The 21780-nt window shown below is 45.1% G+C and overlaps 1 protein-coding gene across 2 annotated transcripts in view; it reads left to right on the top strand.

Moving 5' to 3' along the window:
• Positions 1 to 6915: 6915 nt before the first annotated feature.
• Positions 6916 to 21780, top strand: part of TWF1 (twinfilin actin binding protein 1) — a 28284-nt gene continuing 13419 nt past the window's right edge. For both annotated transcript variants that reach the window (XM_038771860.1, XM_038771850.1), the window contains exons 1-2: positions 6916 to 6988; positions 14116 to 14193. In XM_038771860.1, the coding sequence (XP_038627788.1) occupies positions 6964 to 6988; positions 14116 to 14193 (103 nt within the window). In that variant the 5' untranslated portion in view covers positions 6916 to 6963. The remainder of the gene's footprint in view (positions 6989 to 14115; positions 14194 to 21780) is intronic.

Below are 21780 nucleotides of genomic sequence, written 5' to 3'. Positions count from 1 at the left end.
TTCACACCACCAGATCCACAGAGCAATGAGACAGATAGGCCACCAAATCCCCCTTGCCCTCCTAACATATAAGAATAATGATCATTCTGGTACTTGTCAAGCACTGTTCTAAGCGCTGCGGTAGATACAAGTTAATCCGTTTCAGTTTGGACACAGTCCCTATCCCACATGGGGCTCACACCCTTTTACAGATGAGGTAACTGAGGCCCAGAGCAGTGAAGCGACTTGCCCAAGGTCACAAAGCGGACAAGTGATGGAGCAGGAATTAGAACCCAGGCCCTTCAAACCCCCAGGCCCGTGCCCCATTCACTAAGCCACACAGCTTCTCTATGAGTGCATTACTCTGAGTGCACGTAATATCATCATCATCATCAATCATATTTATTGAGCGCTTACTATGTGCAGAGCACTGTACTAAGCGCTTGGGAAGTACAAATTGGCAACACATAGAGACAGTCCCTACCCAACAGTGGGCTCGCAGTCTAAAAGGGGGAGACAGAGAACAAAACCAAACATACTAACAAAATAAAATAAATAGAATAGATATGTACAAGTAAAATAAATAAATAAATAAATAAATCGAGTAATAAATATGTACAAACATATATACATATATACAGGTGCTGTGGGGAAGGGAAGGAGGTAAGATGGGGGGATGGAGAGGGGGACGAGGGGGAGAGGAAGGAAGGGGCTCAGTCTGGGAAGGCCTCCTGGAGGAGGTGAGCTCTCAGTAGCGCCTTGAAGGGAGGAAGAGAGCTAGCTTGGTGGATGGGCATTTTACTACATAAAATTTTAACATAACCTTGCATAATATATAACTTTTCTTATATAATGTTATGTAACTGCCGCATTTCTATTTGGTCTCACTGTTGGGTAGGGACCGTCTCTATATGTTGCCAACTCGTACTTCCCAAGCGCTTAGTACAGTGCTCTGCACACAGTAAGTGCTCAATAAATACGACTGAAAGAATGAATGAGTGCTTTGCACATAGTAAGCACTTAATAAATGCTATCATTATTATTATTATTATCAGGGGGCCTCCTCGGGCTGAGGACTCCCACCCACACGGAGGGATTGCCTAGTGGAGAAGCAGCGTGGCTCAGTGGAAAGAGCCCAGGCTTTGGAGTCAGAGGTCATGGGTTCAAATCCCGGCTCCGCCAATCGTCAGCTGTGTGACTTTGGGCAAATCACTTAACTTCTCTGTGCCTCAGTTCCCTCATCTGTAAAATGGGGATTAAGACTGTGAGCCCCCTGTGGGACAACCTGATCGCCTTGTAACCTCCCCAGCGCTTAGAACAGTGCTTTGCACATAGTAAGCGCTTAATACATGCTATCATTATTATTATTATTATTATCGGGGGCCTCCTCAGGCTGGGGTCTCCCACCCCCACGGAGGGATCGCCTAGCGGAGAAGCAGTGTGGCTCAGTGGAAAGAGCCCGGGCTTTGGAGTCAGAGGTCATGGGTTCAAACCCCGGCTCCGCCAATTGTCAGCTGTGGGACTTTGGCCAAGTCACTTCTCTGGGCCTCAGTTCCCTCATCTGTAAAATGGGGATGAAGACTGGGAGCCCCCTGTGGGACAACCTGATCACCTTGTAACCTCCCCAGCGCTTAGAACAGTGCTTTGCACATAGTAAACGCTTAATAAATGCCATCATTATTATTATTATTACTATTAGCGGGCCTGCGACCGGACAAGTGGAATCCAGGCCAAAACCCAGCGCCCCCGGCCCCTCGTGGGACAACCTGATTACCTTGTATCTACTCCAGCGTTTAGAACAGTGCCTTGCACATAGTAAGCGCTTAACAAATGCCATCATCATCATTACCCCAGCGCTTAGAACAGTGCTTTGAACATAGGAAATGCTTAACAAATACCAACATTATTATCATTAATTATTATTATTCTCCGGAAAGGAGCATCATCAGACCACTCATGCCACAGAGTGCTTTGGAGGGGAATCCAGGCACTCGGACCACCTGAGCCATCTCAGAGCCCCCCTTCTCTCCTTCTCCAGCCCAGCCCGCACCCTCCGCTCCTCCACCGCTAATCTCCTCACCGTTAGGCCTCGTTCTCGCCTGTCCCGCCATCGACCCCCGGCCCACGTCCTCCCCCGGGCCTGGAATGGCCTCCCTCTGCACATTCGCCAAGCTAGCTCTCTTCCTCCCTTCAAAGCCCTACTGAGAGCTCACCTCCTCCAGGAGGCCTTCCCTATCTAAGCCCCCCTTTTCCTCAGCTCCTCCTCCCGTCTGCGTCACCTCAACTCACTTCCTTTGCCCTTTCCCCACCCCGCAGCACTTATATATTTATCAATCAATCAATCAATCAATCAATCGTATTTATTGAGCGCTTACTGTGTGCAGAGCACTGTACTAAGCGCTTGGGAAGTACAAGTTGGCAACATATAGAGACAGTCCCTACCCAACCGTGGATTTATGTATATATATAATTCTACTTATTTATATTGATGCCTGCATACTTGTTTTGATGTGAGCCCGCTGTTGGGTAGGGACCGTCTCTATATGTTGCCAACTTGTACTTCCCAAGCGCTTAGTACAGTGCTCTGCACACAGTAAGCGCTCAATAAATACGATTGAATGAATGAATGAATGAATGAATGTGTACGTAGCTATAATTTCATTTATTTATATTGATGCCTGTTTACTTGTTTTGATGTCTGTCTTCCCCCTTCTAGACTGTAAGGCCTGTGTGGGCAGGGATTGTCTCTATTTCTGAATTGTACTTTCCAATAATAATAATAATAATAATATCATTTATTAAGCACTTACTATGGGCAGGGATTGTCTCTATTTCTGAATTGTACTTTCCAATAATAATAAGAATAATAATGTCATTTATTAAGCACTTACTATGTGCAAAACACTGTTTTAAGCACTTGGGAGGTCACAAGGTGATCAGGTTGTCCCACAGGGCGCTCACAGTCTTAATCCCCATTTTACCGATGAGGTAATTGAGGCCTAGAGAAGTGAAGTGACTTGCCCAAAGTCTCACAGCTGAAAATTGGTGGGGCCGGGATTTGAACCCATGACCTCTGACTCCAAAGCCCATGCTCTTTTCCACTGAGCCACGCACGTAATACAATGCTCTGCACACAGTAAGTGCTCAATAGATACGATTGAATGAATGAATGAAAGAGTCTGAGGTCCTGGGTTCTAATCCCGGATCTTCCACTTGTCAGCTGAGAGAAGCAGCGTGGCTCAGTGGAAAGAGCACGGGCTTTGGAGTCAGAGGTCATGGGTTCGAAACCCGACTCTGCCACATATCAATCAATCAATCAATCAATCGTATTTATTGAGCGCTTACTATGTGCAGAGCACTGTACTAAGCGCTTGGGAAGTACAAATTGGCAACACATAGAGACAGTCCCTACCCAACAGTGGGCTCACAGTCTAAAAGGGGGAGACAGAGAACAGAACCAAACATACCAACAAAATAAAATAAATAGGATAGAAATGTACAAGTAAAATAAATAAATAAATAAATAAATAGAGTAATAAATATGTACAACCATATATACGTATATACAGGTGCTGTGGGGAAGGGAAGGAGGTAAGATGAGGGGATGGAGAGGGGGACGAGGGGGAGAGGAAGGAAGGGGCTCAGTCTGGGAAGGCCTCACATATCTGCTGTGTGACCTTGGGCAAGTCACTTCACTTCTCTGAACCTCAGTTACCTCATCTGTAAAATGGGGATTAAGACTGTGAGCCACACGTGGGGCAACTTGATCACCTTGTATCCCCCCCCCCAGAGCTTAGAACAGTGCTCTGCATGTAGTAAGCGCTTAACAAATGCCATTATTATTATTATTATATTTGGGCAAGACATTGTACTTCTCTGTGCCTCAGTTTCCTCCTCTGTAAAATGGGGATTAAGACTATGAGCCCAATGTGGGACAAACTGATGACCTTGGCCACGGGAAGCGCTTAACAAATACGAGCATTATTATTAGTATTAGTACTCCCTGACATGAGGCCTAATCTCTGGAAAGAAAGGAGGATTAGGCAGAAAATTCTTCCAAACTGAACCCGTTGAGGAACAGCCAACGGTCCCTTTCGGGGGGCTGGGAGGGCCTTGGCCGGGGACAGTGGGAGCAGGGAGGGCTCAGCTCTTTGCGTCGATTGACTGATTGATTGGATTGATATTTCTGATTGATTGATTGATTGACTGATTGATTGATTGGATTGATATTTTTGATTGATTGATTAACTGACTGCTGGCTGGATTGGTTGTTAGTAATTGGGCAGGGTGGGCTGGACCCGTCTCCAGGCAGGCCCGTTGGTGAGCGTGGGGACGAGGCCAGGCAGGGATGAGTCCCACCCTCCTGAGAGCTCACCTCCTCCAGGAGGCCTTCCCAGACTGAGCCTCCCCTTTTCCTCTGCCCCGACTCCCTCCCTCTAACCTCCAGCGCTTAGATCATCATCATCAATCCTATTTATTGAGCGCTTACTGTGTGCAGAGCACTGTGGGGGCCCAGGGCTCGGCCTCATCCTCATTCGGCAAAGGGGGACGGTAGACTTTGTTTTCAGCGCTTAGAACAGTACTCTGCACATAGTAAGCGCTTAACAAATGCCATTATTATTATTAAGTACAAGTTTGCAACATATAGAGACAGTCCCTACCCAACAGTGGGCTCACAGTCTAAAAGATCGGTGCTTTGCACATAGTAATCACTTAATAAATGCCATTATTATTATTATTTTATTATGATTATTACCCTTTCCCCTGCCCCCTCCGCACTGGCGTATATTTGTACATACTTATTACTCTTTTATTAATGATGTGTATATAGCTATAGTTCTATTTATCCTGACGGTATTGACACCTGTCTACTTGTTTTGTTCTGCTGTCTGTCTCCCCCTTTTAGACTGTGAGCCTGTTGTTGGGTTGGGACAGTTGTCTCTATCTGTTGCCGACTCGTCTGTCCCAAGAGCTTAGTCCAGTGCTCTGCACACAGTAAGCGCTCAATAAATATGAATGAACGAATGAACAAATGAACGAATGAATGAACAAGAGAATGAATGAATGAAGGAAGGAATGAACAAACGAATGAACGAATGAATGAACGAACGAATGAATGAACGAACGAATGAATGAACGAACGAACGAATGAACGAACAAATGAATGAATGAACGAACAAATGAACGGAAGGAATGAATAATAATAATAATAATGATGATGGTATTTGTTAAGCGCTTACTATGTGCAAAGCACTGTTCTAAGCGCTGGGGGGGACACAGGGTGATCAAGTTGTCTGAAGGAAGGAAGGAATGAACGAATGACTGAACGAATGAATGAACGAATGAACGGAACGAATGAATGAAGGAATGAATGAATGAAGGAAGGAATGAATGTAAGAATGAACGAATGAACCAATGAATGAACGAATGAACGAAGGAACGAATGAACGAATGAACAAATGAACGAATGAACGAATTAATAATAATAATAATAATGGCATTTGTTAAGCACTTACTATGTGCAAAGCACTGTTCTAAGCGCTGGGGGATGCAAGGTGATCAGGTTGCCCCGCATGGGGCTCACAGTCATCATCCCCATTTTACGGATGAGGTAACTGAGGCTCAGAGAAGTGAAGTGACTTGCCCAAGGTCACACAGCAGACATGTGGTGGAGCCGGGATTCGAACCCACGACCTCTGACTCCAAAGCCCGGGCTCTTTCCACTGAGCCACGCGTGAACGAAGGAACGAATGAACGAAGGAATGAATGAATGAACGAATGAATAGATAAACGAATGAATGAACGAACGAACGAACGAATGAATGAATGAATGAACGAATAAATAAATGAACGAATGAATGAATGAACGAACGAATGAATGAATGAATGAACGAATGAACGAATAAATAAATAAACGAATGAATGAACGAACGAACGAATGAATGAATGAATGAACGAACGAACGAATGAATGAACGAATGAACGAATAAATAAATGAACGAATGAATGAATGAATGAACGAACGAACGAATGAATGAATGAATGAATGAACGAACGAACGAATGAATGAATGAATGAATGAACGAATGAACGAATAAATGAATGAATGAATGAACGAACGGATGAATGAATGAACGAATGAACGAATAAATAAATAAACGAATGAATGAATGAACGAACGAACGAATGAATGAATGAATGAACGAACGAACGAATGAATGAACGAATGAACGAATAAATAAATAAACGAATGAATGAATGAACGAACGAATGAATGAATGAACGAATGAACGAATGAAGTAATGAACCAACGAATGAACGAATGAACGAACGAATGAACGAATGAACGAATGAACGAATGAATGAATCATTCCTTTTAGACTGTGAGCCCACTGTTGGGTAGGGACTGTCTCTGTGTGTTGCCAACTTGTACTTCCCAAGCGCTTAGTACAGTGCTCTGCACATAGTAAGCGCTCAATAAATACGATTGATGATGATGATAACATAGCATAATATAATACATTATATAATGTATATTGATTGATTGATGAATGAATGAATGAATGAATGAATGGATGAAGCTGATCCGTGGGCGTGGCCTGGGCCGGGGAGGGGGCGTGGCCTGGACCCGGATTGGTCGGAGCCCTATCTAGGGGGCGTGTCCTGGCCCGGAGGGGAGGAGCCGCATCGGGGGGGCGTGTCCCGGTCCCGGATTGGTCGGGGCTGTATCTAGTGTCCGTGTCCCGGTCCCGGATTGGTCGGGGCCGTATCCAGGGGGCGGGGCCGGTCCCGGATTGGTCACGGCTGTATCTAGTGTCCGCGTCCCGGTCCCGGATTGGTCGGGGCTGTATCTAGTATCCGTATCCCGGTCCCTCATTGGTCGGGGCCGTCTCCGGGGGCCGGGGCCCGGGCGGGGCGCTGGGAGGGCGGCGCGCTCACTTCCTGGAGCCCGGGGCCGCCGGGGTCGCCGCTCCCGCCGTCAGAATGTCCCACCAGACCGGCATCCAAGGTAACCGACGCCCTCCTCGCCCCCTCCTACCTCCTCAAAAACCTCCAATGGCTACCGATCAATCTGCGCATCAGGCAGAAACTCCTCACCCTGGGCTTCCAGGCTGTCCATCCCCTCGCCCCCTCCTACCTCACCTCCCTTCTGTCCTTCTCCAGCCCAGCCCGCACCCTCCGCTCCTCCGCCGCTAATCTCCTCACCGTTAGGCCTCGTTCTCGCCTGTCCCGCCGTCGACCCCCGGGCCTGGAATGCCCCCAATCCCTCTGCCCCTCCGCCAACCTAGCTCCCTTCCTCCCTTCAAGGCCCTGCTGAGAGCTCACCTCCTCCAGCAGGCCTTCCCAGACTGAGCCCCTTCCTTCCTCTCCCCCTCGTCCCCCTCTCCATCCCCCCCATCTTACCTCTTTCCCCTCCCCACGGCACCTGTATATATGTATGTATGTTTTTATGTATTTATTACTCTATTTATTTATTTTATTTATACATATTTATTCTATTTTTTATTTTGTTCATATGTTTTGTTTTAATAATAATGATGGCATTTATTAAGCGCTTACTATGTGCAAAGCACTGTTCTAAGCGCTGGGGAGGTTACAGGGTGATCAGGTTGTCCCACGGGGGGCTCACAGTCTCAACCCCCATTTTCCAGATGAGGGAACTGAGGCACAGAGAATGGAAGTGACTTGCCCAAAGTCACACAGCCGGCAGTTGTGGCCTTCCCAGACTGAGCCCCTTCTTTCCTCTCCCCCTCGTCCCCCTCTCCATCCCCCCGTCTTACCTCCTTCCCTTCCCCACAGCACCTGTATATATGTATATATGGTTGTACATATTTATTACTCTATTTATTTATTTATTTATTTATTTTACTTGGACATTTCTATCCTACTTATTTTATTTTGTTGGTATGTTTGGTTCTGTTCTCTGTCTCCCCCTTTTAGACTGTGAGCCCACTGTTGGGTAGGGACTGTCTCTATGTGATGCCAATTTGTACTTCCCAAGCGCTTAGTACAGTGCTCTGCACATAGTAAGCGCTCAATAAATACGATTGATTGATTGATTGATTGACAGTTGGCAGAGCCGGGATTTGAACCCATGACCTCTGACTCCAAAGCCCAGGCTCTTTCCGTTGAGCCACACTGCTTCTCTTGTTTTGTTGTCTGTCTCCCCCTTCTAGACTGTGGGCCCGCTGTTGGGTAGGGACCGTCTCTATATGTTGCCAACTTGGACTTCCCAAGCGCTTAGTACAGTGCTCTGCACACAGTAAGCACTCAATAAATACAATTGAATGAATGAATTAGAACCCATGACCTTCTGACTCCGAAGCCCAGGCTCCTTCCAGTAAACCATGCTGCTTGTCGTCTATACAGTAGGGATGAAGACTGCGAGTCCCCCATGGGACGGGGCTGGGTCCACCCCGATTTGCTTGAATCCATCCCAGCGCTTAATACAGTGCCCGGCACGTAATAAGCACCCAACAAACACCCCAGGTTGTCGTTGTTATTATTACTACAGTCTAATCGAGAAGCAGCGTGGCTCTGTGGAAAAAGCCCGGGCTTTGGAGTCAGAGGCCTTGGGTTCAAATCCCGGCTCCGCCACTTGACAGCTGGGTGACTTTGGGCAAGTTACTTCATCATGATCATCATCATCAATCGTATTTATTGAGCGCTTACTGTGTGCAGAGCACGGTACTAAGCGCTTGGGCAATACAAGTTGGCAACACATACAGTCCCTACCCACTTCTCTGTGCCTCAGTTCCCTCATCTGTAAAATGGGGATGAAGACTGTGAGCCCCCCGTGGGACAACCTGATCACCTTGTAACCACTCCAGCGCTTAGAACAGTGCTTTGCATAGAGTAAGCACTTAGTTAATGTCATTATTGTTGATCATTTCCCACTTGGGGCTCACAGCCTTAATCCCCATTTTGCAGATGAGGTAACTGAGGCATAGAGAAGTGAAAAGACTTCACTTTTCACTCAACAGACGTGTGACGGAGCAGGGATGAGAGCCCATATCCTTTGACTCCCAAACCCAGGCTCTTCCCACGAGGCCAGGCTATTCTCGTAGGACATTTGTCCGTATGCCATCCTACCTGCCTGCCGTGATTTCTTGGTTGGAAAATCCAGCCATCTGGAAGCGCTCAGTAACTATAATAATGGTATTTAAGTGCTTACTATATGCCGAGCACTGTTCCAAACGCTGGGGCAGATACGAGGTCATCAGGTTGTCCCACTTGGGGCTCACAGTCGTAATCCCCATTTTACAGATGCGGTCACTGAGGCACAGAGAACCAATCAATCACATTTATTGAGCGCTTACGGTGTGCAGAGCACTGTACTAAGCACTTGGGAAGTCCAAGTTGGCAACATATAGAGACGGTCCCTACCCAACAGTGGGCTCACTGTCTAGAAGGGGGAGACAGAAAACAGAACATATTAACAAAATAAAATAAATAGAACAGATATGTACAAGTAAAATAAATAAATAGAGTAGTGAATACGTACAAACATATATTCATATATACAGGTGCTGTGGGGAAATAAATAGAGTAATAAATATGTACAAACATATATTCATATATACAGGTGCTGTGGGGAAGGGAAGGAGGTAAGGCCGGGGGAAAGTGAAGAATGGTATTTAAGAAGCGAAGAGACTGGCCCAACGTCGCCCAGCAGACAAGTGACAGAGCCGGGATTAGAATAGTAATAATAATAATAATAATAATGGCATTTGTTAAACGCTTACTATGTGCGAAGCCTAGTAATAATGATGGGATCTGCTAAGCCCTTACTCTGTGCCAAGCGCTGTTCTAAGCGCTGGGGGGGATACAAGGTGATCAAGTTGTCCCACATGGGGCTCACAGTCTTAATCCCCATTTTACAGATGAGACACAGAGAAGCAAAGTGACTGGCCCAACGTTGCCCAGCAGACAAGTGACAGAGCTGGGATTAGAATAGTAATAATAATAATAATGCCATTTGTTAAGCGCTTACTATGTGCAAAGCACTGTTCTAAGTGCTGGGGGGGATACAAGGTGATCAAGTTGTCCCACGTGGGGCTCACAGTCGTAATCCCCATTTTACAGATGAGGGAACTGAGGCTCAGAGAAGCGAAGTGACTGGCCCAACGTCGCCCAGCAGACGAGTGACGGAGCCGGGATTAGAATAGTAATAATAATAATAATGGCATTTGTTAAGCGCTTACTATGTGCAAAACACTGTTCTAAGCGCTGGGGGGTATACAAGGTGATCAAGTTGTCCCACGGGGGGCTCACAGTCTTAATCCCCATTTGACAGATAATAATAATAATAATAATAATAATAATAATGGCATTTATTAAGCGCTTACTATGTGCAGAGCACTGTTCTAAGTGCTGGAGAGGTTACAAGATGATCAGGTTGTCCCACGGGGGGCTCACAGTCTTCATCCCCATTTTACAGATGAGGGAACTGAGGCCCAGAGAAGTGAAGTGACTTGCCCAAAGTCACACAGCTAACTGGCAGAGCCGGGATTTGAACCCATGACCTCTGACTCCAAAGCCCGTGCTCTTTCCCACTGAGCCATGCTGCTTCTCTGTTAAGAAGTCAGAGAAGTTAAGTGACTTGCCCAAGGTCACACAGCAGGCGTGGTGAAGCCGGGATTCGAACCCATGACCTCTGACTCCAAAGCCCGACCTTTTTCCACTGAGCCACGCTGTTTCTCTGTACGTCCTCTGACCCCCAAGCCCATTCTCTTGCCACCAAGCCACACTGCTTCTCTAGCTAGCCCCGTCCATCCAGAGTCCGTGTGTGGGGATTAATAATAATAATAATGGTATATGTTAAGCGCTTACGGCGTGGCAGGCACTGTACTAAGCGCTGGGGTGGATACAAGCGTATCTGGTGGGACACAGTCCTTCTGTCTCAATCCCCATTTGACAGATGAGGGAACTGAGGCCCAGAGGAGTGAAGTGACTGGCCCAACGTCACACATCATCAATCGTATTTATTGAGCGCTTACTGTGTGCAGAGCACTGTACTAAGCTCTTGGGAAGTACAAGTTGGCAACATATAGAGACGGTCCCTACCCAACAGTGGGCTCACAGCAGGCAGGTGGCAGAGCCAGGATTAGAACTCATGACCTTGTGATCCCCAGGCCCGGGCTGTAGCCACCACTACCCTGTGCTGCTTCTCAGTTACTGCTTGACTGTTTCTACTCTCGATTTCATGGGGGTATGGACCGTCTCTATATGTTGCCAACTAGTACTTCCCAAGCGCTTAGTACAGTGCTCTGCACACAGTAAGCGCTCAATAAATACGACTGAATGAAATGAATGAATGGGGTAGCACTGAAAACACCAGTGCTCAATAAATACGAATGAATGAATGAATGAATGGGGTAGCACTGAAAACACCAGCTTTGCGACGCTCAGGAAAGCAGTTCATTCATTCAGTCGTATTTATTGAGCGCTTACTATGTGCAGAGCACTTCCCGACCAACTTGAAACAAGAACGATCCTTATTGAACAGTGACGGCGACCAGCTTGAAACAAGAACGATCCTTTCCTTGTTGAACAGTGACGGCAAACTTATTTCAAATGGTCAAAGTAAAGAGGGAGAGGGACTTGATTCAGTCGTATTTGGTGAGCATTTAGTAGGTGCAGATCGCTGTACTGAGCGCCGAATACTTTAGACAATATGAAGAGCGTTTAAACCTTTTTCTCCCATAGCACTAGGAAGGGCCTTTGAAACGGTTTCAGTTTCACTAATGATTTTACCAGGCACTTGTGGAAGTCATAAGGAAAAGGAATTCCATGATTCATTATCCCTGGGGTTGCAACAGTTCACCCGGTTGCTGGATGAATAAAGTTAATATGGTCTTCAATCAATCAGTCAATCAATTAATTGTATTTATTGAGCGCTTACTGTGTGCAGAGCACTGTACTAAGCGCTTGGGAAGTACAAGCTGGCAACATATAGAGACAGTCCCTACCCAACAGTGGGCTCACAGTCTAAAAGGGGGGGACAGAGAACAAAACCAAACATACCAACAAAATAAAATAAATAGAATAGATATGTACAAGTAAAATAAATAAATAGAGTAATAAATATGTACAAACATATATACATATATACAGGTCTGCCCAGAGGAACAGGACGATGGGTGAGGTGTACAACTAAATGTTTGAATTCTTCTCATTATGCAGTCGATTGAGTTCATCTGTAATCTTGCACCGGCATCCGTTGATTTACTATTGTTCTCCTGGAACTTAACAGCAAACTCGATTTTAATGAAGTTTCATTTAATACTAATTTCAAGAGTAGAGCTCAGTTTATTTATTTTATCATCATCATCATCATCAATCGTATTGAGCGCTTACTGTGTGCAGAGCACTGTACTAAGCGCTTGGGAAGTACAAGCTGGCAACATATAGAGACAGTCCCCTACCCAGCAGTGGGCTCACAGTCTAAAAGGGGGGGGACAGAGAACAAAACCAAACATACTAACAAAATAAAATAAATAGAATAGATATGTACAAGTAAAATAAATAAATAGAGTAATAAATATGTACAGACATATATACATATATACAGGTCTGCCCAGAGGAACAGGACAGTAGGTGAGGTGTACAACTAAATGTTTGAATTCTTCTCATTATGCAGTCGATTGAGATCATCTGTAATCTTGCACCGGTATCCGTTGATTTACTATTGTTCTCCTGGAACTTAACAGCAAACTCGATTTTAATAAAGTTTCATTTAATACTAATTTCAAGAGTAGAGCTTGGTTAATCTATTTATTTTATTTTGTTAATATGTTCTGTTTTGTTGTCTGTCTCCCCCTTTTAGACTGTGAGCCCACTGTTGGGTAGGGACCGTCTCTATATGTTGCCAACTTGGACTTCCCAAGCGCTTAGTACAGTGCTCTGCACACAGTAAGCGCTCAGTAAATACGATTGATTGATTGATTAGCCATAACTCACAGATTTTGGCGGGGTAAGGATATTGGTATTGGATTTTTATTACTCTATTTTATTTGTGCTTATCTATTCTATTTATTTTATTTTGTTAATATGTTTTGTTTTGTTCTCTGTCTCCCTCTTCTAGACTGTGAGCCCACTGTTGGGTAGGGACCGTCTCTATATGTTGCCAACTTGTACTTCCCAAGCGCTTAGTACAGTGCTCTGCACACAGTAAGAGCTCAATAAATACGATTGATTGGTTGATTGATTAGCCATAACTCACAGATTTTGGCGTGGTAAGGATATTGGTATTGGATATTTATTAGTACATATCTATTCTATTTATTTTATTTTGTTAATATGTTTTGTTTTGTTGTCTGTCTCCCCTTTCTAGACTGTGAGCCCGCTGTTGGGTAGGGACCTTCCCTATAAGTTGCCAACTTGGACTTCCCAAGCGCTTAGTACAGTGCTCACAGTAAGCGCTCAATAAATACGATTGAATGCATGAATGCATGGTAGAGCACAGAAATTGAAATAGGAGCTGAGCTCTTAAGACATTCAGTACTTAAATCCCAGTCTACAAAAGAACTATTCCTAGTTGATAGATTGTTATATATGGATTTCTTGCTGGCAATCAATCAGTTGTATTTATTGAGTGCTTACTGTGTGCAGAGCACTGTACTAAGCGCTTGGGAAGTACAAGTTGGCAACATGTAGAGACAGTCCCTACCCAACAGTGGGCTCACAATCAATCAATCAATCGTATTTATTGAGCGCTTACTGTCTAGAAGGGACTAGTATTTGAGTAGCTACTGTGTGCAGAGCGTTAAACGAAGTCTTTGGGAGAGCACAGTCCAATCGTAGACCTGGTCCCTGCTAATATCATCATCATCATCATCAATCGTATTTATTGAGCGCTTACTATGTGTAGAGCACTGTACTACTTCTCACAACTGACAGATTATGGTTGCGTCTCTATTTTCTGTTACTCTTAATACTCCCGTGTCACTGTGTTAAATGCAGTTAAATGGTTAAATTGCATTATTCTCGATTTGTTCACCACTTTTCTGAATGTGGAAACGTGATACAGTCCTTACTGATTCTTGTTTTAATTGAAATCAGGTGCTGCTGTATATGAGGGCTATTCGTGTAAAATGCCTTCTCTCAGTGTTCATTGTATCTTCTTTTATCTAGCGAGTGAAGATGTTAAGGAGATCTTTGCCAGAGCAAGAAATGGAAAATACAGACTTTTACAGATATCAATCGAAAATGGTGAGTTAAGTAATTTTTTGTTTTCAATTTTGCCGGTCAGACGTCCTTTCGTCTGTTAAATCCTCATTTTGGTGATGCGACACATTTAGATGAGTCACCAGATTTTGGGTTTCGTAGTTTAGAGTTTGCAGACAGTTTGTTCCTGGTCTCCCAGAGCGAGTGGTCCTTAAGGCTGGCTCTTCGGCTGCTTTTTTTTTTTTTTATAATGGCATTTATTAAGCGCTTACTATGTGCAAAGCACTGTTCTAAGCGCTGGGGAGGTTACAAGGTGATTGGGTTGTCCCACGGGGGGCTCACAGTCTTAATTCCCGTTTTCCAGATGAGGTAACTGAAGCACAGGTAAATTAAGTTAAGGGCGCATATAGTATTCTCCCAAACACCTGGTACAGTGTTCTGCTCTTCATCCAGACATCCAGCTTATAAACTATAAGAATATCTATTCTATTTATTTTATTTTGTTAGTATGTTGGTTTTGTTCTCTGTCTCCCCCTTTTAGACTGTGAGCCCACTGTTGGGTAGGGACTGTCTCTATGTGTTGCCAATTTGTACTTCCCAAGCGCTTAGTACAGTGCTCTGCACATAGTAAGTGCTCAATAAATACGATTGATTGATTGATTGATTAAGTGACTTGCCTAAAGTCACACAGCTGACAGTTGGTGGAGCCGGGATTCAAACCCATGACCTCTGACTCCAAAGCCTGGGCTCTTTCCATTGAGCCACGCTGCTTCCCGGCTACTTGGAGTCGGGTGCTTCCCCTGTTATTCCGGAGAATTTTCTAGGGAGGGAGGCTTTTGGGAGCCGAGCCCTGCCTTTCCTACGTTGTGTTAATCAGTGTATGGATAGAGCACTTACCGTGTGTAATCAATGATATTTATTGAGCGCTTACGCTGTGCAGAGCACGGTACTTGGGAGAGTGCAGGATAAAAGAGTTGGTTGACACGTTCGTGCCCACAAGGAGTTTATCAATCAATCAATCAGACAATCAATCGTATTTACTGAGCGCTTACTGTGTGCAGAACACTGTACTAAGCGCTTGGGAAGTCCAAGTTGGCAACATATAGAGACAGTCCCTACCCAACAGTGGGCTCACAGTCTAAAAGGGGGAGACAGAGAACAAAATCAAACATACTAACAAAATAAAATAAATAGAATAGATATTCTTATAGCTTATAAGCTGGATGTCTGGATGAAGAGCAGAACACTGTACCAAGTGTTTGGGAGAATACTATATGCGCCCGTTGTTGGGTAGAGATTGGCTCTATCTGTTGCCGAATTGTACTTTCCAAGAGCTTAGCACAGTGCTCTGCACACAGTAAGCGCTCAATAAATACGATTGAATGAAGGGAGTTGCGAGACATGCTCCCTGTGAGCCCCGTGTCCTTTGCCCCCCACCAAACTCTCTCATCCCTTCTGTTAATAATAATAATAATAATAATAATGGCATTTATTAAGCGCTTACTATGTGCAAAGCACTGTTCTAAGCACTGTGGAGGTTGCAAGGTGATCAGGTTGTCCCGCGGGGGGCTCACAGTCTTCATCCCCATTTTACAGATGAGGGAACTGAGGCCTAGAGAATAATAGTAATAATGGCATTGATTAAGCCCTTACTATGTGCAAAGAACTGTTCTATGTGCTGGGGAGGTTACAAGGTGATCAGGTTGTCCCATGGGAGGCTCCCAGTCTTAATCCCCATTTTACAGATGAGGGAACTGAGGCCCAGACCCCCCCTCCACCCCCCCCGCTTTACCTCCTTCCCTTCCCCACAGCACCTGTATATATGTATATATGTTTGTACGTGTTTATTACTCTATTTATTTTACTTGTGCATATCTATTCTATTTATTTTATTTTGTTAATATGTTTTGCATTCTCTATCTCCCCCTTCTAGACTGAGCCCACTGTTGGGTAGGGACCATCTCTATATGTTGGCAACTTGTACTTCCCAAGCGCTTAGTACAGTGCTCTGCACACAGTAAGCGCGCAATAAATACGATTGATTGATCTTGATGTGCCCCAAGCCACACAGCTGACAAGTGGCGGAGCCGGGATTTGAACCCGTGACTCCGGGCTCTTTCCACTGAGCCACGCTGCTTCTCTATTCTATATCCTGTGCTGTGCCTATTGTCAGTTCATACACTCGGTGATTCTAAATATTTAAAGTGCCCTTCGTAAGTCCAGCCTGGGTTGTTAAATGTTTAAAATAGCGCATACCTTCACACATAAACAGTTCAACGGGTTGTTTCAATTCTGCCACTAAAGCGGCAGCCGGTGAAAATTACTGTTGCTCTCTGACAACATATATGTTGCCAACTTGTACTTCCCAAGTGCGTAGTACAGTGCTCTGCACACAGTAAGCGCTCAATAAATACAATTGACAGTGAAGGCAGTCCCTTATTTCTTTTGCTAAAAGAATCCCACCTTTCAGCAACCTCTTCTTTTTGTGCCCTTTAAAGGGAGCAAGGTTTTCGTGCACCGTCAAGCCAGTCCTGTCTGTGATGGAGACCGGCTTCGTGGGGGCGAAGGGAGACGCTGCCCGCGGACGATTGGATCGGCTTTCTGGGCAGGGTAGATGGGCAGCCCAGCCGCCCACCCCTGGTCAATCAATCAATCGTATAAATAGAATAGCTATGTACAAGTAAAATAAATAAATAAATAGAGTAATAAATACGTACAAACATATATACATATATACAGGTCTTCCCAGAGGAACAGGACGGTAGGTGAGGTGTACAACTAAATGTTTGAATTCTTCTCATTATGCAGTCGATTGAGTTCATCTGTAATCTTGCACCGGTATCCGTTGATTTACTATTGTTCTCCTGGAACTTAACAGCAAACTCGATTTTAATAAAGTTTCATTTAATACTAATTGCAAGAGTAGAGCTCAGATAATCTATTTATTTTATTTTGTTAATATGTTTTGTTTTGTTGTCTGTCTCCCCCTTCTAGACTGTGAACCCACTGTTGGGTAGGGACCGTCTCTATATGTTGCCAATTTGTACTTCCCAAGCGCTTAGTACAGTGCTCTGCACATAGGAAGCGCTCAATAAATACGATTGATTGATTGATTAGCCATAACTCACAGATTTTGGCGGGGTAAGGATATTGGTATTGGATATTTGTTACTCTATTTGTGCATATCTATTCTATTTTATTTTGTTAATATGTTTTGTTTTGTCATCTGTCTCCCCCTTCTAGACTGTGAGCCCGCTGTTGGGTAGGGACCGTCTCTATATGTTGCCAACTTGGACTTCCCAAGCGCTTAGTACAGTGCTCTGCACACAGTAAGCACTCAATAAATACGATTGATTGATTAGCCATAACTCACAGATTTTGGCGGGGTAAGGATATTGGTATTGGATACTTATTACTCTATTTTATTTGTGCATATCTATTCTATTTATTTTATTTTGTTAACATGTTTTGTTTTGTCGTCTGTCTCCCCCTTCTAGACTGTGAGCCCACTGTTGGGTAGGGACCGTTTCTATATGTTGCCAACTTGTACTTACCAAGCGCTTAGTACGGTGCTCTGCACACAGTAAGCGCTCAATAAATACGATTGATTGATTTATTGAGCACTTACTGTGTGCAGAGCACTGTACTAAGCGCTTGGGAAGTACAAGTTGGCAAAATATAGAGACAGTCCCTACCCAACAGTGGGCTCACAGTCTAAAAGACTGCCCCGCCGCCGACAATTCTCCCCCCACGACTCCGGCGCGGGGCCGGAAATTTCTTGAGCCGGACCCAAGTCACCCACGTAGTCTGCCCAAAATCTCCGGCACGCGGAGGTGAGAGAGGAGGGCTCTGTGAACCCCAATAGGCCATCAATCAATCAATCAATAGTATTGAGTGCTTACTGTGTGGAGAGCACTGTACTAAGCGCTTGGGAAGTCCAAGTTGGCAACATATAGAGACGGTCCCTACCCAACAGTGGGCTCACAGTCTAGAACCGTCGTCACGGTTTGTCTCCGCTCTGCCAACTGTCAGCTGGGTGACTTTGGGCAAGCCACTTAATAATAATAATAATGTTGGTATTTGTTAAGCACTTACTATGTGCAAAGCACTGTTCTAAGCGCTGGGGGGAATACGAGGAGATGAGGTTGTCCCATGTGGGGCTCACAGTCTTAATCCCCATTTTACAGATGAGGGAACTGAGGCACAGAGAAGTGAAGTGACTTGCCCAAGGTCACACAGCAGACATGTGGGGGAGGCGGGATTCGAACCCATGACCTGTGACTCCCAAGGCCGTGCTCTTTCCACTGAGCCACGCTGCTTCAACTTCTGTGGGCCTCAGTTCCCTCATCTGTAAAATGGGGATGAAGACTGTGAGCCCCCCGTGGGACAACCTGATCACCTTGGAACCTCCCCAGCGCTTAGAACAGTGCTTTGCACATAGTAAGCGCTTAATAAATTTCATTCAGTCGTATTTATTGAGCGCTTACTGTGTGCAGAGCACTGTACTAAGCCCTGGGAAGTACAAGTTGGCAACATATAGAGACGGTTCCTACCCCACAGTGGGCTCACAGTCTAGAAGGGGGAAACAGAGAACGAAACAAAACATATTAACAAAATAAAATAAATAGAATAAACATGTACAAATAAAATAGAGTAATAAACCCGTACAAACATACATACATATATACAGGTGCTGTGGGGAGGGGAAGGAGGTAAGGCGACGGGGAGGAGGGGGAGAGGAAGGAGGGGGCTCAGTCTGGGAAGGCTTCCTGGAGGAGGTGAGCTCTCAGTAGGGCCTTGAAGGGAGGCTATTATTATTATTATTATTATTATTGTCCTGCTCCTTCCCCGGATAGAGGAGCGTGGTCTAGTGGTTAGAGCACAGGCCTGGCCGTCGGAAGGACCTGGGTTCTAATCCCGCCCCGGTACCTGTGTGCTCCATGACCTTGGGCAAGTCACTTCACTTCCCGTGCCTGTTACCTCATCTGCAAAACGAGAATAACACTGTGACCCCCCTGTGGGACGTGGACTGTGGGCCAACTTGATTAGCTTTTACCTACCCCAGCGGTTTGTACAGTGTCTGACACATAGTAAGCGCCTAAAAAATACTGTTAAAAAAAAAGACACAGTAAGCGCTCAATGAATGCGATTGAATGAATCCCCCCCTTACCTCCTTCCCCTCCCCACAGCACCTGTATATATGTATATATATTTGTACGTATTTATTACTCTATTTTATTTGTACATATTTACTTTATTTTGTTAATATGTTTTGTTTTGTTCTCTGTCTCCCCCTTCTAGACTGTGAGCCCACTGTTGGGTAGGGACTGTCTTTATATCAATCAATCAATCAATCGTATTTATTGAGCGCTTACTGTGTGCACAGCACTGTACTAAGCGCTTGGGAAGTACAAGTTGGCAACATACAGAGACGGTCCCTACCCAACAGTGGGCTCACAGTCTAAAACGGGGAGACAGAGAACAAAACCAAACATACCAACAAAATAAAATAAATAGAATCACACATCCCATGTTTAGAATTACTTTCCATTCACCCAACAGAAAAGAAAATTTCACCAACACAGTCTTTCTGCCTGACTGGTAAAGCAAAGGCAGAAGCAGCACTGCCTACTGGGTGGACCTGGGTTCTAATCTCAGCACTGCCCCGTGCCTGCTGGGTGACCTTGGTAAAGTCACTCACCTTCTCCGTGCCTCGGTTTCCTCATCTGCAAAATGGGGATTCAATACCGGGTCTCCCTCCCCGTTAAATTGTAAATCCCACGTGGGGGAGGGATTTTGTCCAATAGGGTGATCTTGTACCTACCCAGGCAAATAGTGCAGGCGAAGCAAATACCATTTATATGTTTATATGTTGCCAACTTGTACTTCCCAAGCGCTTAGTACAGTGCTGAGCACACAGTAAGCGCTCAATAAATACGATTGAATGAATGAATGAATTCTCCAGCCATGCTGTCTTCAGAGGGCAGTGGATGGCAGGTATCTTCTTTCTCTTCTGTACTTTCCCTCTCTTCTTCCCCTTTGTCCTTCCTTTCTCCTCCAAACAGTCTGCCTCCTCAAGCTGCACCCCGGTGCAAGCCTCTACTGATGGCCTAACCAACTTCAGCGAGGATTTGTACTTCCCAAGCGCTTAGTACAGTGCTCTGCACATAGTAAGCGCTCAATAAATACGATTGATGATGATTTAACTGTGTTAGCAGCGTGGCTCAGGGGAAAGAGCCCGGGCTTTGGAGTCAGAGGTCATGGGTTCAAACCCCGGCTCTGCCAACTGTCAGCCGTGTGACTTTAGGCAAGTCACTTCGCTTCTCTGGGCCTCAGTCACCTCATCTGTAAAATGGGGGTATTAATAATAATAATAATGGTAGCATTTATCATTCATGATAAATTCAGATCATTCAGATTTTATCATTCAGATAAATGATAAAGTGATAAATTCATTCAGTGCTATTCATGATAGTGCTTAATAAATGCAATCATTAGTATTCACTTACTAGGTGCAAAGCACTGTTCTGAGCGCTGGGGAGGTTACAGGACGATCAGGTTTTCCCACGGGGGGCTCACAGTCTTAATCCCCATTTTACAGATGAGGGAACTGAGGCCCAGAGAAGTTAAGTGACTTGCCCAAAGTCACACAGCTGGCAAGTGGCAGAGCTGGGATTTGAACCCCTGACCTCTGACTCCAAAGCCCGGGCTCTTTCCACTGAGCCACGCTGCTTCTGTGAGTCCCCCGTGGGACAACCTGATCAATCAATCAATCAATCGTATTTATTGAGCGCTTACTGTGTGCAGAGCACTGTGCTAAGTGCTTGGGAAGTACAAGTTGGCAACATATAGAGACAGTCCCTACCCAGCAGTGGCCCAAAGCCCGGGCTTTGGAGTCAGAGGTCATGAATTCAAATCCCGACTCCGCCAATTGTCAGCTGTGTGACTTTGGGCAAGTCATTTCACTGGGCCTTAGTTACCTCATCGGTAAAATGGGGATTAAGACTGTGAGCCCCCCCGTGGGACAGCCTGATCACCTTGTAACCTCCCCAGCGCTTAGAACAGTGCTTTGCCCATAGTAAGTGCTTAATAAATGCCATTATTATTATTATTATTATTATTATTATCATTATTATTATTAACAAGGACACTGGTCCCACCATCAAACCTCCTTCGGGTCCCTCCTGATATCAGCATGTGTGTGTGTGTGTGTGTGTGTGTGTATATGAATAAGGTGGCATTTCACACTTTGCCACTTCTTTAGCTCTGCCCTCATGGTGCCACTCTTGATTGCTTCAGCGTGGGCAGTGGAAGGAGGAAAACGAGGAGGAGGAATTTTAGAGCCCTGCACAGCTGGGAATCTGGGGACCGGATGCAACCTGAGTCTCTTAATAATAATAATGATAATAATAATAATAACAATAATAACAATAATGGCATATATTAAGCACTTACTATGTGCAAAGCACTGTTCTAAGCGCTGGGGAGGTTACAAGGTGATCAGGCTGTCCCACGGGGGGGCTCACAGTCTTAATCCCCATTTTACCGATGAGGTAACTAAGGCCCAGTGAAATGACTTGCCCAAAGTCACACAGCTGACAATTGGCGGAGTCGGGATTTGAATTCATGACC

This window comes from Tachyglossus aculeatus, chromosome 2 (genome assembly GCF_015852505.1).
Source record: "Tachyglossus aculeatus isolate mTacAcu1 chromosome 2, mTacAcu1.pri, whole genome shotgun sequence".
NCBI lineage: Eukaryota > Metazoa > Chordata > Mammalia > Monotremata > Tachyglossidae > Tachyglossus > Tachyglossus aculeatus.
The sequence above is the reverse complement of the archived record's forward strand: the minus strand, read 5'-3'. Positions and strand labels throughout refer to the sequence as shown.